Source organism: Pipistrellus hanaki (assembly GCF_964339955.1).
Source record: "Pipistrellus hanaki genome assembly, chromosome: X".
In the NCBI taxonomy this organism is placed as follows: Eukaryota; Metazoa; Chordata; class Mammalia; order Chiroptera; family Vespertilionidae; genus Pipistrellus; species Pipistrellus hanaki.
The window spans coordinates 44,190,591-44,208,742 of record NC_140524.1 but is presented as its reverse complement, the minus strand read 5'-3'; the positions used below and the strand labels follow the sequence as shown (position 1 = coordinate 44,208,742).

Below are 18,152 nucleotides of genomic sequence, written 5' to 3'. Positions count from 1 at the left end.
TACATGCTGGATCAGGATCATGGTCTATCTAACTCAGTCTTACCAACAGAGGCCTAGGGAATGGGCTGAAAGAGGGCCTTGGTTAATGTCCCTGATATCACTTATACTTAGAAAACATCTAGGATACTCATTTATGTGCATATACTTGCCCAAATGATCTATCCAAATTAGTTTGACATTTCTGAATGCTCTTTGATTTGTTTATAAGGGGAATGATAATACCAAATCAACATCAGTGCCAACAGCTAGATGTCAGCTTAGTCATAATGCATGCTGTGCCAAATGAATGGTTGGGAGACACACAAAAAACTGGTCAACTCCCTCAACTACGGATCATTTAAAGTATAATCTAAACTTGGATTTCAGCTTCCATGAATAAAGATACCACCTCCTGATATTCCCTATTCCACTTCACCCTTCCTATTCCTCACTTCCCTATCAAGAAAGGTTTCTCTTGGCTGACTATCTGTGAGTTAAGTGTTTTTTCTGCTGGCCCCTGGGCACCCTCTTCAGATGTATACTTACTAGCAAAGTGTACACTCAAATCAGGAACAACAAAGAGAAGCCATGGACACTCTGAAAACTTTGAATAAGGGCAGAAACCATCTGTGAAAGTATCTGTTAAGAGCACCGAACATTGGTGTGCTCAGTTGGTTGGAGCATTGTCCCTTACATTGAAACATTATGGGTTTGATTCCTAGTCAGGGTACATATATCTAGATTATATCTAGATTGTGCAGTTTACTCCTCCTCCTCCTCCTCCTCCTCCTCCTCCTCCTCCTCCTCCTCCTCCTCCTCCTCCTTTTCTCTCTCTCTCAATATATATATTTTCACCCAGACAGTATGGCTTCAGTCAGGCACATGCTCAAGTTGCAGGCTCCACCCCAGTGTGGGGCATGCAGGAGTCAGTCAATCAATGATTTCCTCATTTTTGATGTTTTTATCTCTATCTCTCCCTTCCTTTCTGAAATCAATATATATATACACTAGTGGCCCAGAGCACGAAATTTGTGAATGGGGTCGGGGGGGTTCCCTCAGTCCAGCCTCCACCCTCTCTGACTGGGGACTCTAACCTTTCTTCCTGCCTGCCCGATCGCCCCTAACTACCCTCCCCTGCTGGCCTGATCTTGCTCCCAACTGTCCTCCCCTGCAGGCCTAATCTCACCCCCAACTGCCCTTCCCTGCCAGCCTGATTGTCCCTGAACCCCTGCTGGCCTAATCACCCCTAACTGCCTCTGCCTTGGCCCCCACCACCATGGCTCTGTCTGGAAGGAAGCCGGACATCTGGAAGATGGCCAGTTGACCTGGTCTAATTAGCATATTACCCTTTTATTAGTATAGATTGATTATATAAGATAGGATTGCTTAAATGGGGAAGAGTCTTTTTCATCAGGAGGAGATGTTCTTGGCAGACAAAAATACATAATCCCTATATCTGGACTGATAGCCAGCTATATGTACTATACTGCCAATCCAGTCATTAAAAAATTGAAGCACTTTCTTATACCTTACACCAAACAGCTGTTGCCCTTAAAACCCTCCTCAGCCCCCACCTTAGGTTCTGCCTTTGCAGTTCACCCAGATTAGGTTCTGATTGGTCAGTTTCTATGCCAGTCAGTGTCTCCAGGCCTATTTCCAGGCCTGATCATAGAGCTGGGGCTGATCAGCACCTAGCCCAGACTGCTGGTGAGTGGGCTGAACTGCTGACCTCTTGGATAGAGAGAGAGACTCAGCTGCTGGCAAGGTCCAGAGAGAGAGAGAGAGAGAGAGAGAGAGAGAGAGAGAGAGAGAGAGAGAAAGAGAGAGAGAGGGGGGGCAAGGACTGATCAGCCCCACCTCGCTCTCTCTGAGAGGTCAGCAGTTCAGTCTGCCCGTGAGTCCCCGCCCACCCGAGCCTGCTGTGTGCGCAGTCTGGCATTCGGTCGTCCCTTCGGTTATTTTGGACATTACAGACCCTGGCTCTTTATATATGTACTAGAGGCCCAGTGCACAAAATTTGAGTGTCCCTCAGCCCAGCCTGCATCATCTCCAATCTGGGACATCCCTCTCACAATCTGCAACTGCTGGCGCCCAACCGCTCACCTGCCTTCCTGCCTGATTGCCCCTAGCTGCTTCTGCCGGCCAGTCTGATCATTCCCTAACTATTCCCCTGCCAGCCTGATCAATGCCTAACTGCTGCCCTGCTGGCCTGATTGCCCCAACTTGCCTCCCCTGTGAGCCTGGTCCCCCCCCCCCCCCCCCCCCCCCCGCCGCACTACCCTCCCCTCCCAACTGCCCTCCCTTGCAGGTCTGGTAACCCCTAACTGCTGGCCTGATCACCCACAACTGCCCTCCCCTTCTGGTCATCTTGTGGTGGCCATCTTGTGACCACATGAGGGTGGCCATCTTATGCAAGATCAATTTGCATATTACCTCTTTATTTTGTAAGACTAGTGGCCTGGTGCATGAAATTCCTGCATGGGAGGAAGGAGGGGTGTCCTTCAGCCTGTCCTGCACCCTCTCTAATCTGGGACCCCTCTAAGGATATCCGACTGCGGGTTTGCAGGGATCGGGCCTAAACTGGCAATCAGACATCCCTCTCACAATGTGGGACACCTGGCTTTAACTGCTCACCTGCCTGTCAGCCTGATTGCCTCCAACCACTCTGCCTGCCAGTTTGCTTGCCCCCAACTTCCCCTGCCACCAGCCTGTTCACCCCCAAATGACCCCCTGCCAGCCTGATCACCCCCAACTGTCTGTGCCAACGTGCTTGCCCCCAACTTCCCCCCAGCTGGCCTGCTCACCTCTACCTGCCCTCCTGACTGACTTGCTTGCCTGTAACTGGCCCCCTGCTGTCATGATCACTCCAACTGACCCCCACTGATGGCCTTCTCACCCTCAACTGGGCCCTCTGCTGGTCTTCTCACCCCCAATTGCCCCCCCCCACTGGCTTGATCACCCCCAATGACCCCCCTCACTGGCCTGATCACCCACAACTGCTGTCCCATCCTGGCCTGATCACCCACAACTTCCCTCCCTCATGGCCTCTAACCTCCTCTATCTTGGCCCCACCACCATGGCTTTGTCCAGAAGAATGTCCAGAAGGTCTCCTGGAAGGTCTCCCAGTCTAATTAGCATATTACCCTTTTATTAGTATAGATAGAGGTCTGGTGCACAGGTGGGGGCTGGCTTGTTTGCCCTGAAGGGTGTCCAGGATCAAGGTGGGGGTTCCCTTGGGGCATGGGGCAGCCTGGGTGAGAGGCCGGCCATGCCTCCATGGGGTGAGGGTCCCTGCCGAGGTGTGTGTGTGTGGCCAGCCTGGGTGAGGGGCTGAAGGCTGTTTCAAAGCTGGCTACACCCCATTCAGGGTGGGAATCCCTGCTGGGGTGCCTGGCCAGCCTGGGTGAGGGGCTGAGGGCTGTTTTCAAGCTGGCCACATCCCCTTCAGGGTGGGGGGTTGCCTGGCCAGCCTGGGTGAGGGTATGATGGCTATTTGCAGGCTGGCCAAGCCCCCAGTGGGGACCCTCATTCCATGGGTGTGTAGCTAGCCTTGGTAAGTGGCTGAGGGCTGTTTTCAGGCTTTCCACACCCCCCAGTGAATCAAGCTCCCAGACTGTCCTTGAGTGGAGGCCAGGGCAGATTGGATGCTTGGCTTTCTCCGTCGCTGGGGGCAACCCAAGCCTCCTGCTTGCTCCAGCTCTATGGCCGCCATCATCTTTGTTGGGTTAATTTGCATACTCACTCCTGATTGGCTGGTGGGCATAGAGGAGTGATGGTCAATTTTCATGTTTCTCTTTTATTAGTGTAGATATTAAAAGCATTGAATATTAAGTGCTTTGCATTTCCTGACTCTAATTAGGAAGACCACTGTTAAAAAATGAGGCACATTTATACAAGAGGTTGTAATCAAATTGCTATTGATGTCTCTTGCTGACCTGATTAGATTTTCCATCCCCACCATCTGATTGACACAGTGAGGACAAAACCAAATCTTCCCTTGATGATTCCAGGTTGGATTACTCAATTTTTAGATTATCCTAAAATTAAACTTCCTTTCTCCTTTAGACCTTCTTTTTAGTTATTTAATTCCCAGGAGGATCAGTCTAAAAAAGGTGATATGTTAGATATAAGGGGTGTGCTAGCAGTTTTCAAGTGGGTGAAGATGGGGAGATCACTAAATGCACAGGAACTCTTATGTACGTAATTATCACCTTTAATGTGTGAGCTAAGTTCATTTGTTAGTGTGTTCACTAGCTTAATACTGGTTATGGTCATAACTGTCATATGAAATCCATGATGGTACTGGAAGAATCTACAATATTCTAAATATTCTCCCAGTGTCCTGAAGAGTCATCCTTCACCAACACTCCTTCCCCTTCAAGAGCTTAAATCACTCATCAGAAGGGATCTACAAGCAACACCCCCCCCCCCCTTTTTTTTTTTACTGGCACTTGGAAATGTTAAGTGTAAAACAAAGTGTATTTCAAACTACTTACTCAGGAAGATTCTCCTCATTCTACACCCTCCACCTCAAGGTGCTTTCTGATCACTCATGTTCATTTACTTTCATTTCCTTCCAGGGAAGCATGCCATGCTTGAAGTCATTTTTTGGCGACTCCCACTTCTCAGGGGAATGCTCCTGCTCTGAGCCCTCCAGAACTAAGAAATTAAGAAACCATTTCCTTATGGAAGTGGTGATGACTGATGAAGATGTTTTAGCCCAGCCCAGGAAACTTTTAAGTCTTAATAGGAACTTTTTATGTTTTAATCCCTAAGGAAGTGTAATTATGGGAATTCCTGGTATCAGGGTGGCATAGTGGGGTGAGCGGGGAGTTGGGGAACTATCAGAAAGTGGAAGTCCTACACAATCCTGATGTCAGGTAAGGCAGCCTCTACCAGAGAACAAGCAAGAGGGAAAGACAAAACTCACAGCCTTTATTTTGGCTGTAGTTTGTTACTAAAGGAGACTGCAATAATTTGTTATAACAAATTTTGTCTCTTTTCCCCTTTCAACATGAATAACTAAATTTACTCTTCCTTTTTTCCCCATCATTTTTTTCTCTCCTCAATCCTTTGTTCTTTTTCCTCTGTCATATTTATTTTCTAAGAAGCCAGTGATGTCATGATCTTCCCATTTCTCACTCCTTCACATCATTCAGAACTCTACTCAAATATCTCTTCAGAGAAACCTTCCCTGACCACTCTTTTGAAAGTGTCACCAGCCATTTACTATTATCTAATTCTATTTATATTTTCTTCACAGTACTCATCACAACCTAAAATTACCTTATTGGTTTGTGTTCACTGTCTTTTTTTTTTCCTCCCACTACAATGTAATGAGCATGCCAGCAAGTAGCCTTTGTCTTGTTCATCTCTCAATTTTCAGTACCTATAGTAGTATCTCATAATCTGTAGGCACATAATATGTATTTCAATATTGAATGTATAATCAAGTGCATGCCCTTTGATGCTGTGAATTTGCTGAATACCTGCAGCTGGTGCTCGGCCTCTAGATAGGTACTCTTGTTAGGCAATATGATTATCAGGACTCATTCAATATGCAGACACTAATGTCTGGCTCAGTACAGACATTAGTACAGACACTCTCACTTCCATGTTGCTAATTAGTCTTCTATTTCTTATGGAATCATGCACCTGGAACCTGTATAATTTGTTAACCAGTGTCACCCCCAATAAATTAATTAAAATGAAAAAAAAAAAAACCCAACAACCCACAGAGATAAAGTGAACAAATAAACAAAATAATAAGTCCATTATTTCCACACATCTCAGTAGATGGGAGAACAGCTTTTTCATAGAAACAGGTTGAGTCAATTAGACTCTTCAATATATTGCCAATTGGAATTTTGCAGGGCAGTTTTAAAAATAATATATTATTTCTTTTCTAATTACAAACATAATATACTTTGAAAAATAGAGATAAAAAAAAGAAAAGAAAAATTACCCATAATTCAGTCACTTAAAGATAGACACTGTTAACATTCTGCTATATACACTTACAGTATTTTTTTTGTCTATTATAGGCACTTTCTTTTTAACACATAAATGGGATCATATTATACATATTGTTTTGTAGCTTAAATATATTGCAAACATCTTTCTATGCCATTAAATCTTGGTCTAGAATGATTATTTGGGGAAGGAGGGTTATTATTTTGCTGTGGGCCACTTCTTTTTTTATTGTTGACACTGTTATAAATGCCCTACATTTCCATCCCTGCCATCCTCATCTGGCCTTCATCACACTATTGTCTGTGTTCATAGGCTATTCATATATATTCTTTGGCTAATACCTTCACTTTATTTTATCCAGTCCTTCCCTACCTCCTCCCCTCTGACCTCTGTCAGTCTGTTCCATGTATTCATGCCTCTGATTCTATTTTGTTTTTCAGTTTATTTTGTTAATGGCTATGTGCTATGCCATAGTATAAATGCACCATAATTTATTTTGACTATCCTCATATTGCTAGTTTTTCACTATTGTTAATAGCACTGCAGCAAAAATCCTTGTTTATATATCTGTGTATGTATCTTACTACATACACAGGATTTCTAGGAGTGAAATGGCTTAGCCAAAGAGTATGGAAAGTAATGTTTTTAAGAGAGGCCAATTATTTTAAGGCAATGCCTGTTCTGTGTCCTGTTCTCACACGGTTTTACCTATTTAACTTTTTATTTGAAAGGTCTGAGATTCAAATTGTAATATTACACAGTAGGAGGATTTACCTTACCTGGTGTATTTTAGGTGGCTATTAATTTAATCTGAAATTATCATGTTGTATTACTTATATGACTACAGGTGATAGACCTTTGACCAAAGAGAAAACTGTATTGGTGGAATTACCCCTAAGTGACACTAAAATATTTGAGGATCCAGTGAGATCACATACTTGAAAGTCATAATAAGCCATCATGGCTGGGTGGCCCCCCATCCATTTCAACATCAGAATGTTCTCTCTCCCTACCCCTAGTGAGTACATTTCCTCACCAATTTTAATGGCCCAATTATCTACTCCAGATCAGATAGCTCTGGTCCTTCTTATTTACGCCCTGCCCCTGTTTACTTTGGAAGATGAGGGTCATTACATTGAGATTTTGTTTGTGCCATTAATAAATGCTTTTCAAACTTTAATGTGCATTGGAATCAACCCACGAGTCTTGTTGAAATGCAGATTCTATGCAGTTGGCCTGTGGAAAACCTGAGAACCTCTATCTCTAAAAAGCTTTCAGGTATTTCTGGTCCACAAAACACACTTTGAGTAGCAAGACCATAAACCACCCTGGGCCTATAGCCAGGGTTCCCAAACTTGTCTGCAGATTAATATCATCTGAGGATCTTTAAAAATTCCAAAGTGCAGGCCACACCTCATAGCAATTATATCATGATCTCTAAGGATGGGACACAGGTAATTTTAGAAGATCTCTGCGGAATTCTAGTGTGTAGACAAACTTGGGAACCACTGACCCACATGATGGTGCTCAAAAAATGTACATTGAATAAAATCATGGTTACCTGCCACTCATGAGAAATCACCCAAATTGAAGAAATAAATAAGTTAGCTCTCTGCCTGCATTTAAAAATGTTTGTTTTTTTCAACTGTGTTTATAAAAATGCTTTGTATATAGGCATAAGAAATGATAAATTCATATCCTAGAAAGTAATTAATTCATTCACTCTTAGAATGTTGAAGGTAGAAGGAACCTAAGAAATAATCTATTCTAACCCTGCATTTTGCAGAGAAGAAAACCGAAGCTCAGAGAGATGAAGTGATTTGAACTAGGACACACAGTAAATCAGTGTCAGAGTCAGGGCTAGAATACTTGATTACCAATTCCATACTCTGTCAAAACCAATACTAAAAACAATATTTTTATCTAGCTCATGTGTTAAAAGCACTATTTCAATAATTAATCTGGCATTTTTAAATCAGTTTACATTTTCTACTGGTCTGGAAAAGACAATGAGCTGTAAGTGACATGGCTTCCAGGCTTTGGTTTTATTATCTATTTGTGTGGCTCTGGACAAATCACTAATTGTGCACCTCAGTTTTCTTATAATTTACAAAGAAATAATAATATCATGATAGGATTTTAGTCTTGAAAGGGGGTTTGTAGGTCAACTGTTTTAAGCTTTTCATTATACAGATGAGGCTGATGAGGCCCAGAGCAGATAGTGCACATTTCCAAGGTTGCACAGAAACTTAGATTAGAACCAAAACCCAATCTCTTTCCACTATACCTCACCTGTCTCTTATCCTATCTCAAAAGAGTATTGGCTGTGATCATGCCTTGATGAGTTAAATAGTAATATAAATGAAAGCTGTTATTGTTCTTCCTAATTATCATCATAAGCCAATTTCTCTACTATTTATAAAACCAAGGCTAAAGTTTGACATTTAGGGCTACATGGAATCAAAGGTATGGTTGACAGAAACAAATACTTAGTAGTTCATTTCTTCCAAGCAACAGTCTTAACAGCCCTTTAAAAGAGAGGAGAATGCAGTTAATTATTAGTAGAACTGTTATCATTACAATAATATGGCAGGTTGATTATGTTTCTGTTCACAGAACATTGAGAATTACTATGTGGGGGTCTTTGTTAATCAAAGACAGGGGTTCCAATCAACGTACCTTTTGCCTTTTTACCTGGACACACCTTGCAGCACTTTCCATCTATTTTTTGAGGGTACTTGCAGGGGTATCGGTTGGGGCAGTGAATTTTCTTACACTCTTGTTTGGTGACATTACAAGTACACAACACACACTCCACAATGCCAAATGCCCGGAGGTTAGGGTGCCAGGATTCACCATGAGAATAGGTCTTTCCATTGGAAACACATACTGGAAGAGAACACAATACTGGAAATTAAAGGCTAGGTAACTGAAATGGGCCCCTGTGCTCAGAACCCAAACCCTGAACCCTTTAGGACATCAAGCATCTTTAGTTCTTTACATGGCCATGGAGATACATTTACAGGGCAGCCTCTTCCAAATAAATACAGTGGGTCTTGTTCTATCATCAGCAACTATACGGATTCTTCAGCAGTAGCCTTTGGATGCTCATAAGTGTCTGGCTCTCCATAAGTAAATGTTTTTTTTTTAAGTGCAGGAATGAATGAAAGCAAAGTTCTATCTATTCTGGGTATCTGATAAGGAACCTCTAGTAGAATATAGTTTTAATGGCTACAGTTTCATAGATAATATGGCCCAAGTGCATGTGCTTCGCATGAAAATTTCCCACAGAGATTTACCATCCAGGGAAGCTAGATGCAAACACTACCGCTCTTTCCAACGGGCCATTTCCCCCTCCCAATACTGAAGCAAATCCATTCACAATAACAAATGCTATGAGTCCAATCCACCAACACAAATATCTACAGAGCCTAATGTTACTGGCCCTGGAAGGAAGGTGCTAAGACAAGATTGGGAGGGAAAGGACCCACACTAACCAGGTAAGTGGTGAAATGTAGCCCTTTTTTGCCTGTAAACTTCAGGCAGTGTCCTCTGTCCCTCATCTCATAGTGGCTGTAGAGATTAGGCTAGAGTGAATCACTGCCTGCCCTGATATATCCTTGGTGGTATCACATTTGTTGACTGGGAAGTGAAGTCACTGGTTCCATGTTTTCTGAGGGGCCTTGCAAAAGCAAGCTTCTGGGCTGTAGGTTGAGGGGCCTATGAAGGTAAGGGATCGCAGGAACATCCTTCAATGCAATACAACCAAAACATATCCAGCTCCTAATGTGAGGCATGGAACTAGGATCCAGGATGGGAACTGCACAGGGCTGTAAGTGGAAAGGTCTGAGAATGAGTTGTCTCCCTTTTTGAGAGTACTGAGACATTTTGGAGATTTCAAGCCATGGCTGGGATTGGGTGTGTTTCTCATTCTTACCATCACCTCATCATACCCAGGGAGACCTTTCAGCATCCCAATCAACAACAGGATGGGTTGTATCACTTAAGGCGGGGCTAGGGTGGGAGAAATAACCCCACTTGGGGCGTTTCTAGGAATTGACTGATTTGGCTGGAAGACAGTGGCCTCAGAACAATGAATCATTGGGCTATTTCTCTCTCATCAAGTCCACTGGGTCACATTAGGAAATATGGTTGATGTTGGTTGTCTTTTCCTATCCTTTGTAAGAGTTGCTAGAGTACTAGGCACTCCAACAGGTCAATCTACGTAAATATTTCCAAGAACCTAAAAACCTAAACCAGAGAAATTCCCAACCTTACAGTAAGATAAAATAGGGACCTGATATCTGAACCCTGAGGCTCTGGGCTGTAGATAGAATCACATGACAAGACAGTAAAGCTGTGTTATTCTCTCTCCTCCCTAGACAGTGCTACTCCATTCTAGACAATGCAATCCAGTAGGTACATTGTCTGCTTTAAGAAAATTTAGGAATGGACTTACATTCAAGATGATGGAGTCCTTCCTGTCACTTCTTTTCTTTGACTTTACCAAGGGATCAAATAAACTGCTATGTATCTCAGAGGAGCACGTAGTTAACAGGAGAGCTAAAAAAAAAAAAAGTGCACGCAGGACTTCCAGTGTTGTTCCCTTTCCCTTAAACATTTGGACTAAGGAAGCAATCTAGACTGGATGAGAGCCTACACTCTGAAGTGCAACAGGGCGGGGTTAATTCTCTAGAGGGAAACACTACCTTCTCCTTGCCAAAAAAATTCTCAAGATAATTTTGAATGTATCCATCTGGGGCCTTGGGAGTTGGGGGTGGGGGAGACAAGTAATTCTACAGTTAACTATAATAGAAATGTCAGGAAAGAACTGCTGCAACCAAATCAATTGGGGCGAGGGAGGGCAATGAATAAATATAAACCAGCTGGGGCTTTTGTAGGACATGAAGAAAATCAAGGGGTGAGCCTGAAAATGAAGAGGCCTATAGAAATTATGGGATTTAGGATTTTCAAAGTCCATTTCCCCACACGTATTTTTAAGGTTTTGAAATATGTTCAGAGCAAATGGAACCTACCAGAGGCAATTTAGTATTAAGAATCAAACTGCATCTTTACCTAACTCATCCTCATTTCAGAAATTCATATCAGAATTACTTAGGATTTAAAAATAATACATTTCAAACCAAACCCTAATCAATTGTAAATATTTCCAATTCTTCTAATACATCACCATTTTTAGTTGAGTTTTATTTAGCAGATTCTTCTTTTAAACTTCTTAGTTTCAAAAGCAATTTAATTTTTTTTATCTATAATCTGAAATTCATATCTAACTAGTAACAGATGTGATCAACTAGCTCTGGCTTGACCAGCTTTTTTGAGATTTATAGTAGGATTTCTTTGTAACATATTGTTTTTCACCCATGTTATTCAATCATTTGTTTTAATAATTTATTACTTTTAACCCATTCAGAGAATTGCCTTTGATTTGTTTTTTCCTTTAAAGGAAACAAAACATGTTTATGGTTTCATAAAAAGGAACCAGCTGAGCTCTTGCTCAGAAGAGCTGGTTGACACAACGCCTAAAAAAGTAAGGAACAGTCAATTGTTTGAATTTCTCCTCTACCCACCCCCCTTACTGGGGGTGTGGAGGCAGGAGAACTTTGTGCAGGAAGGAATGGGCTTTGGATGTGTATGGATGCCTGCTGTAGCCAGCTGGCTGGCTGAGTGGGCTGCATGTTAGTATGAATCTGATCAGTCCTCCTGGTCCTAAGCCAGGAGGTTTCTGGATTTTTCTCAGTGGCTTACTCATTCTTAAGGACAATCTCTTCATATAAGGTAGAATTTATAAGCATGGATCCTGGGAAATGTATCTTTCACAAGAGCCTCAGGAGACTCTGGGTTGCATTGAGGTATGATATTTGCTATTTCTAAGGTATGGAAAAGAGCTTCAAAAGCATTTGGCACTTACTACCTTTGAATAGTGGGTCTCCTACTAGAGAATGGACAGATTCTCATTTTGCTGAAGATACAATGAACTTTCCCAAATGTAATTCAATCCCCAGGGGCAACTGAGTAATGCTGTAAGCTGCATGAGGTTCATTGCTTTCTCAACTTTTGTTCTAAATAATGACAGATACATCTAAAATATTAGCTATACTCTTTGGGCTGTATTTAGGGAAATCCTAAGTGTCCTCTGGAGTTACTTGTCCATACTCAACTTGTAGACTTGATAGTGAATGATCCACATGAGAATGTATGATATGCATGGGAGAAAAGGCCCTTTCCCAGCTTGAGCCCTCCAAAGACCAAGGGTGCTGAAGCCCTAATGTAGATGTATTGCAAAATGAACATGCCCCTTACCTTGTCCATGCTTGTGCTTGTTATTGATGACAATCTGCACAATAGTACCAGAGGCTTGCTGGGAATCCATAAGAGCTCCTCGGTGACTTCTGGCCCCAGGAAAGCGGGAAAGACCTCCAGCCTGCCTGCTTGGTGGAGGGTCATAGTGAGAACGGTGGTAAGAATGTCTCTGTAAAATGACAAGGACAAATTCAGTTCCTCAAATCCACCAACGAAAAGGCAGAAGTAGCCTTACATATATTAGAGTGCATTTAATCATTTTGTAGTGATGAGCTCTGCTCTAAACTGTACATCTGCCTGGCCAGTGTAGCTTAGAAGTTGAATGTCAACCTATGAATCAGCAGGTCACACAGTTGTGGGCTTGATCCCAAGTGGGGGTCAGGGGGTGTGCAGGAGCAGCCGGTCAATGATTCTCTCTCATCATTGATGTTTCTCTCATTCCCTCTCCCATCCTCTCTGAAATCAATAAAAATATTGATTTATGCACCAGAGAGGTACCTCAGCCTGGCCTATAGGTATTAGGCCAAAACCAACTCTCCAATATCTTCCAAGGAGCCCCAGATTGCAAGAAGGCATAAGCCAGGCTGAGGGACCCACCGGTGCATGATAGGGGTCAGGGAGGGACTACAGGAGAGTTCCAGGGCATACCTGGCTCATCTTGCCCAATCCTGATTGGCTGAACCCCAGCTAACCTACCAGTTGGGGTATCTGCCATAGCGACTGGTTAAACAGTCGGACATTTAACATATTAGGCATATATATATATATATATATATATATATATATATATATATATGTGTGTGTGTGTGTGTGTGTGTGTGTGTGTGTGTGTGTGTATGTTAAATCCTTAAGAAAAATTAACTGTACATCTACCCATATCAAGAGAAAAATAGGGACATAAAGTAAATCAGCACTGGCAGCATGCTGAGATCTCTCTCTCTCTCTCTCTCTCTCTCTCTCTCTCTCTCTCTTTCTCTCATCCTCACCCAAATATATGTTTATTGATATTAGGTAAAAGGAGAGAGAGAGAGAGAGAGAGAGAGAGAGAGAGAGAGAGAGAGAGAGAGAAGGAAACATTAATCTGTTGCCTCCCATACACACAACTTAGGTATGTGCCCTTATCAGGAATTAAACCCGCAACCTTTTGGTGTACAAGACAATGCTCCAACCAACTGAGGGACACCAGCCTGGGCTTTTCTCTCTTCTTATAGAAAACTAGTAGCCTGTTGCAGGAAGATTCCTGCAATAGGGCTTCCTGCTGCACTCTCCCCCGCCCCATCTGCTTCTCTTCCTTCTCCCAGCCCCACCTGCTTCCCTTCCTTCTCCCCTGCCCTGTTGCTTGCTTCCCCGCAGCTTTGCTCCCTTATGCAGCGCTGGGCTTCTTTCCATGCTGTCTTGATATGCAAATTAACCGCCATCTTGGTTGGGTTGATTTGCATACTCACCTTGATTGGCTGGTGGGCTTGGCTTGGGTGTAGCAAAGGTGTGGCCAATTTGCATATTACTCTTTTATTAGGTAGGATTGGAATGAAGAGGTAGAGGATGAAGGAGGATGATATGAATGAAGAATAACAGTGTTTTAGAGACAATTATTAGGGATAAAGGAGGAGAAACCCATTAAAAGGTTTTGTAGGCAGTTGAAAAAGAAGATCCTTGTATGAAGTGGTATAAATAGCAGGGAACTTTGAGAAAATAGTTATGGAGTCCTGTGATCCTGCCATTCCATAAAATATTTAATACAGTTATGTTCCATAAGCACACATCTTGCAAATTCAGCTTTGGGAATTATTATCACTCTTTTGGAGGGGGCTTTAAGTGAGAGAAGGGGGGCAGTGAACAGGAGCTGGAGTTAGAGAAAGAGAACTTTATTCCCTCTAAGAAGAGCCCATCCTGGTGCATTGCTGTAAAAATGCACACAAATAAGAATTTGTATCCATTTATTATCATTCACACAGATGGGATTCTCAGTGTAAATATTTTTTATCTCCACAATGGCTCATACGTCTTTTTCTGCCATAATTCACAACGGCCATTACAGATTTCACAAAGGTCATTACAGATTGTTCTGTCCTTTTTGGAGTTTGGCAACGTTTTGCCAAAGGAACACAGAGAGGACTTTTAATTCTGGATGTCCTACTGATGCTAAAAGGACGGAGGTTGACAGGACTAGAATTTGAGAGGGAAGGTCGCTGACCCAGGATAAGCCATAAGCACAAGAAGTTCTCTGATTCATGAGAGAGCACAAAATGAAAAGCTGTTCTTTAGTACCAGGGACTTAGAACTTAGACATATGCTAAGGGTAGAAAAATGATTCAAGACAAAACAAAAGTTCAGAAACCAGTGAACCCCCCACCCCACCCACCTCATCTTATGTAAGTCTTGTGTTTTACAGACAAAAAAACAAGCCATTGAGTAGAGGGATTTTATTCAAGGTGACAATGAAGGTTTAAGTTTTATTGATGGCAGGAGAGTGTGAGTGAGGGGAAGGAGAAAGAAGAAGTACAGGAGGAGGAAGAGGAAGATGAGTAGAAGGTGGGTGAGATAGTGTCTGGTCAAGCTCAGTGTTCCACAAATATGATAAAAACTCATCTGAAGTTTGCCAATTTGTTCTTCAAAAAAAACAAAAAAACTCATCTGAAGAAAAGTTCTTTCCAATATAGAAATGTTTACAACTACACATACCACTGGTTTCCACTTTGGCTGCACACAGAATCACCTAGGGAGCTGTAAAATTACTGATGCCTGAATCCCAACCCCAGGGAGTTGATTGGAATTGGTCTGGGGTATATCCCTTAACCCATTGGACTCTAATTTGAAACCAAGTTTGAGAATTACTGACATAAAGGATCTTCTGTTTTAGGCTGGGAGTGGGGGTGGTGATGTGTGATTTTTATTTAAGAGTAATGGCTCTTTTAGAGTTATTGCCCTAATCTTGTAACTTATAGCAAAGAAGAAAAAAGTATTAATGCCTTAGAGTTGTAAGTAAAATTGAAACATCTTAAAAACCAACTATGAGTAGGCTGCTTGAAAGAGGACAAAATGAACAAAAAACAAATGATTTCATTCATATGCGGAATATAGAACAAAACAGTTATAAACAAAACAAAAACAAAGTCATACAGATGACAAAATGGTGGTTACTAGAGAGGAAAGGAAGGGGGGGAAGGGTGAAATGTAGTCAAATATAGGTAATGGATGGAAGCTAGACTTTTAGTTGTGAGCATGTTATAATGCATACATGTATCAAATTATAATGTAAACCTGAAATTTATATAATGCTATTTAGTAATATTACCTCAATAAAAAATAAGTTCAAAAACTAGTTAGATAGAAATGACCATATAGCTAAGGCTTTTTCAAAATCACTTTTAATTAAAAAAAATTTTTCAACTATCGTTTACTTTCAATATTATTTTGTATTGGGTTTCAGATTTGCTATGTTTTGTTGTAGTCTGCTCAATATTTGACTTAATGACTTAAAGGACTGATATATTAGGCTTTTGAGATGGCTCTTGAATAATTATTTTCTTTTTTTCTTAATCCTCACTTGAGGGTATGTTTAGAGAGAGGAAGGGAAAGAGAGAGAGACATCAAAGTGAGAGTGAAAGATCCATCGGTTGCCTCCTGTACATGTCCCAACAGGGAGTCAAACCCGCACTAGGTATGTGCCCTGACTGGGAATCAAACCCACAACCTTTTGATGTATGGGATGATGCTCCAACCAATTGAGCCACCTGGCCAGGACAACAGTTCTTTTCCAGTGTTGGAAAATCCCCATCAATGTAGCAGTTCCCCAGGAATTTCCACCTTATTTGTTCTAAGATCTAAGATATAGCAGTGATTTTTGTTTTGTTAATAGCAACTTTATTTTCACTGGTACAAAATGATTGTAATAATGATGCGATGCATTTCCCCCTAAATTTACAATAATGAAGGTTATATGTAAATAGTATAGATCACAAATTTTCTATAGGGTTTTATTGGTGAAGACACAAAAGTTCTAAGAGTTCAGGAAGGAAAAATGCCTTTATGGTTATGATCCTGTACTAAAGTTTTGCAAGATGTTACCATTGGTAGAAACTGGGTAAATAACTCTGTATTATCTCTTACAATTGCAAGTGAATCTAGAGTTTTGGCAAAATCAAACGTTTATTTTTAAAATGCCTTCAGAAAGTATTATAATCCACACATTATATCTCTCATCACTAGTAACTAGGACTATTCTTGTTTGAGAGACACTTAGGCCAGTTTCCTTCCTAAACCATTGTTCTGACAATGTGAATGAGACATGGATTTTTACATTTCATATTGTTTCTATCCCAAACTCTTACACTTTTCTAATGGTAAATCTATAAGTAATATATTGGTGGCAAATCAGAGTTTGGCTGTTGTCTAAAACAAAATTATGCTTGTTTTCATGTTTTGGTTTTCCACCCTGCACCTACCTCTGCCCCTCACCACCACCACACACACACACAATTTCCCCATGGAAATAGGACCAGTTAATATGAAATTATGATCCAGAAATCAAACACAAACTATTTCAGGTTCTTACAAAGGAGTCATAATTGAAACACTTCTCTTTCCTGTGCACTTTGTAAAACTTGGTAAACTGATGTTTTTTACCCAACTCGCAAAATAAACTAGTTAGCTGTGTTTCTGTTGAACTGAGGTTTTGAGGGTTCACACTAAATGGGACAATCTAATAAATCAGAACTGTGTTGATAAGGCTCCCTTTCCCCCCTCTCATGTAGAAAGTGAAACTGCAAAAGATATTCAGAAGGGATTCTCTAACCTTCTAATTTTTGACTAGTAAAGAACAAACACATTTAAAGAATTTCTCTCTGATTTGGGACAAATTTCTGTGCATTAATATAAAGTTCCCCTCTGACCTTTTTTGGTGGCTGAATTGGCTGCAGTGTCCCAAGCACCAAAAAAATTGCAGGTTCAATTTCCAGTCAGGGTACAAAGCTAGGTTGTGGGTTCGATCTCCATTGGGGCATGTATGGGATGCCAAATGATGTTTTTCTCTCACACCGATGTTTCTCTGTGTCTCTCCCCCGCCTGCCTCTCTCTCTAAAATCAATAAACACATCCTCAGGTTTAAAAAAAAGTTTTCCTCTGCCCCAACACACTCTCATTTCACTCCATCTTTCACACCCATTGATTTAACTGATATTTATTGGGTGGCTACTATGTGCTATGTAAATAATTTTCCATTATTACAGATGCTATTTATTATTCAAATAATATTGCAAATATCTATATCTTTTAGAACAAAGGAAAATATCTCTATATATTAAACCCTAAGCAACCAGTTGACCATTTGATTGGCTACTATGATACACACTGACCACCAGGGGGCAGATGCTCAATGCAGGAGCTGCCCCTGGTGGTCAGTGCACTCCTACAGTGGGAGCACACTGCAGCCTGACTCCGGGTGCCAGACACTGGGCTCACAGCTGCCCAGCTCACAGCTGTGGCAGCACTGTAGCAGCGTGAGTCTCTCCTGCCTCTGCAGCAGCACTACTGAGCTGTGGCAGAGGCAGGTGCTGTAAGGCCAGGATGAGAGGGAATAGCATGATGCCTGGTCTGGGCTCGGGCTCCCCCTGCCACTTCATGTACTACTACATCCCTCAGGGAATGTTGGAATGCCAGTTTTGGTCTAATTCCTATAGCCTGACATCCCCCAAAGGGTCCTGGATTGCGAGAGGGCGCAGGCCAGGCTGAGGGGCCCCACCAGTGAATGAATCCATGCATCGGGTCTCTAGTTTATTTATAATAAAGTGTAACTATCTGGACATTTTGGTCTACCAGGCCCAAATGTGTTTCTAGAGTTAAGTCTTGAACTCCTTTGAAAGTGAATAACTATTTCAAGG

The 18,152-nt window shown here is 41.8% G+C and overlaps 1 protein-coding gene across 3 annotated transcripts in view; it reads right to left on the bottom strand.

Annotated features, from left to right (window-relative positions):
• Nucleotides 1–18,152, bottom strand: part of CHRDL1 (chordin like 1) — a 179,000-nt gene that overhangs the window by 9,488 nt on the left and 151,360 nt on the right. For all 3 annotated transcript variants that reach the window (XM_084870475.1, XM_084870474.1, XM_084870476.1), the window contains exons 8-9: nucleotides 12,274–12,442; nucleotides 8,632–8,841 (exon numbers count right to left, since the gene is read on the bottom strand). In XM_084870475.1, the coding sequence (XP_084726601.1) occupies nucleotides 8,632–8,841; nucleotides 12,274–12,442 (379 nt within the window). The remainder of the gene's footprint in view (nucleotides 1–8,631; nucleotides 8,842–12,273; nucleotides 12,443–18,152) is intronic.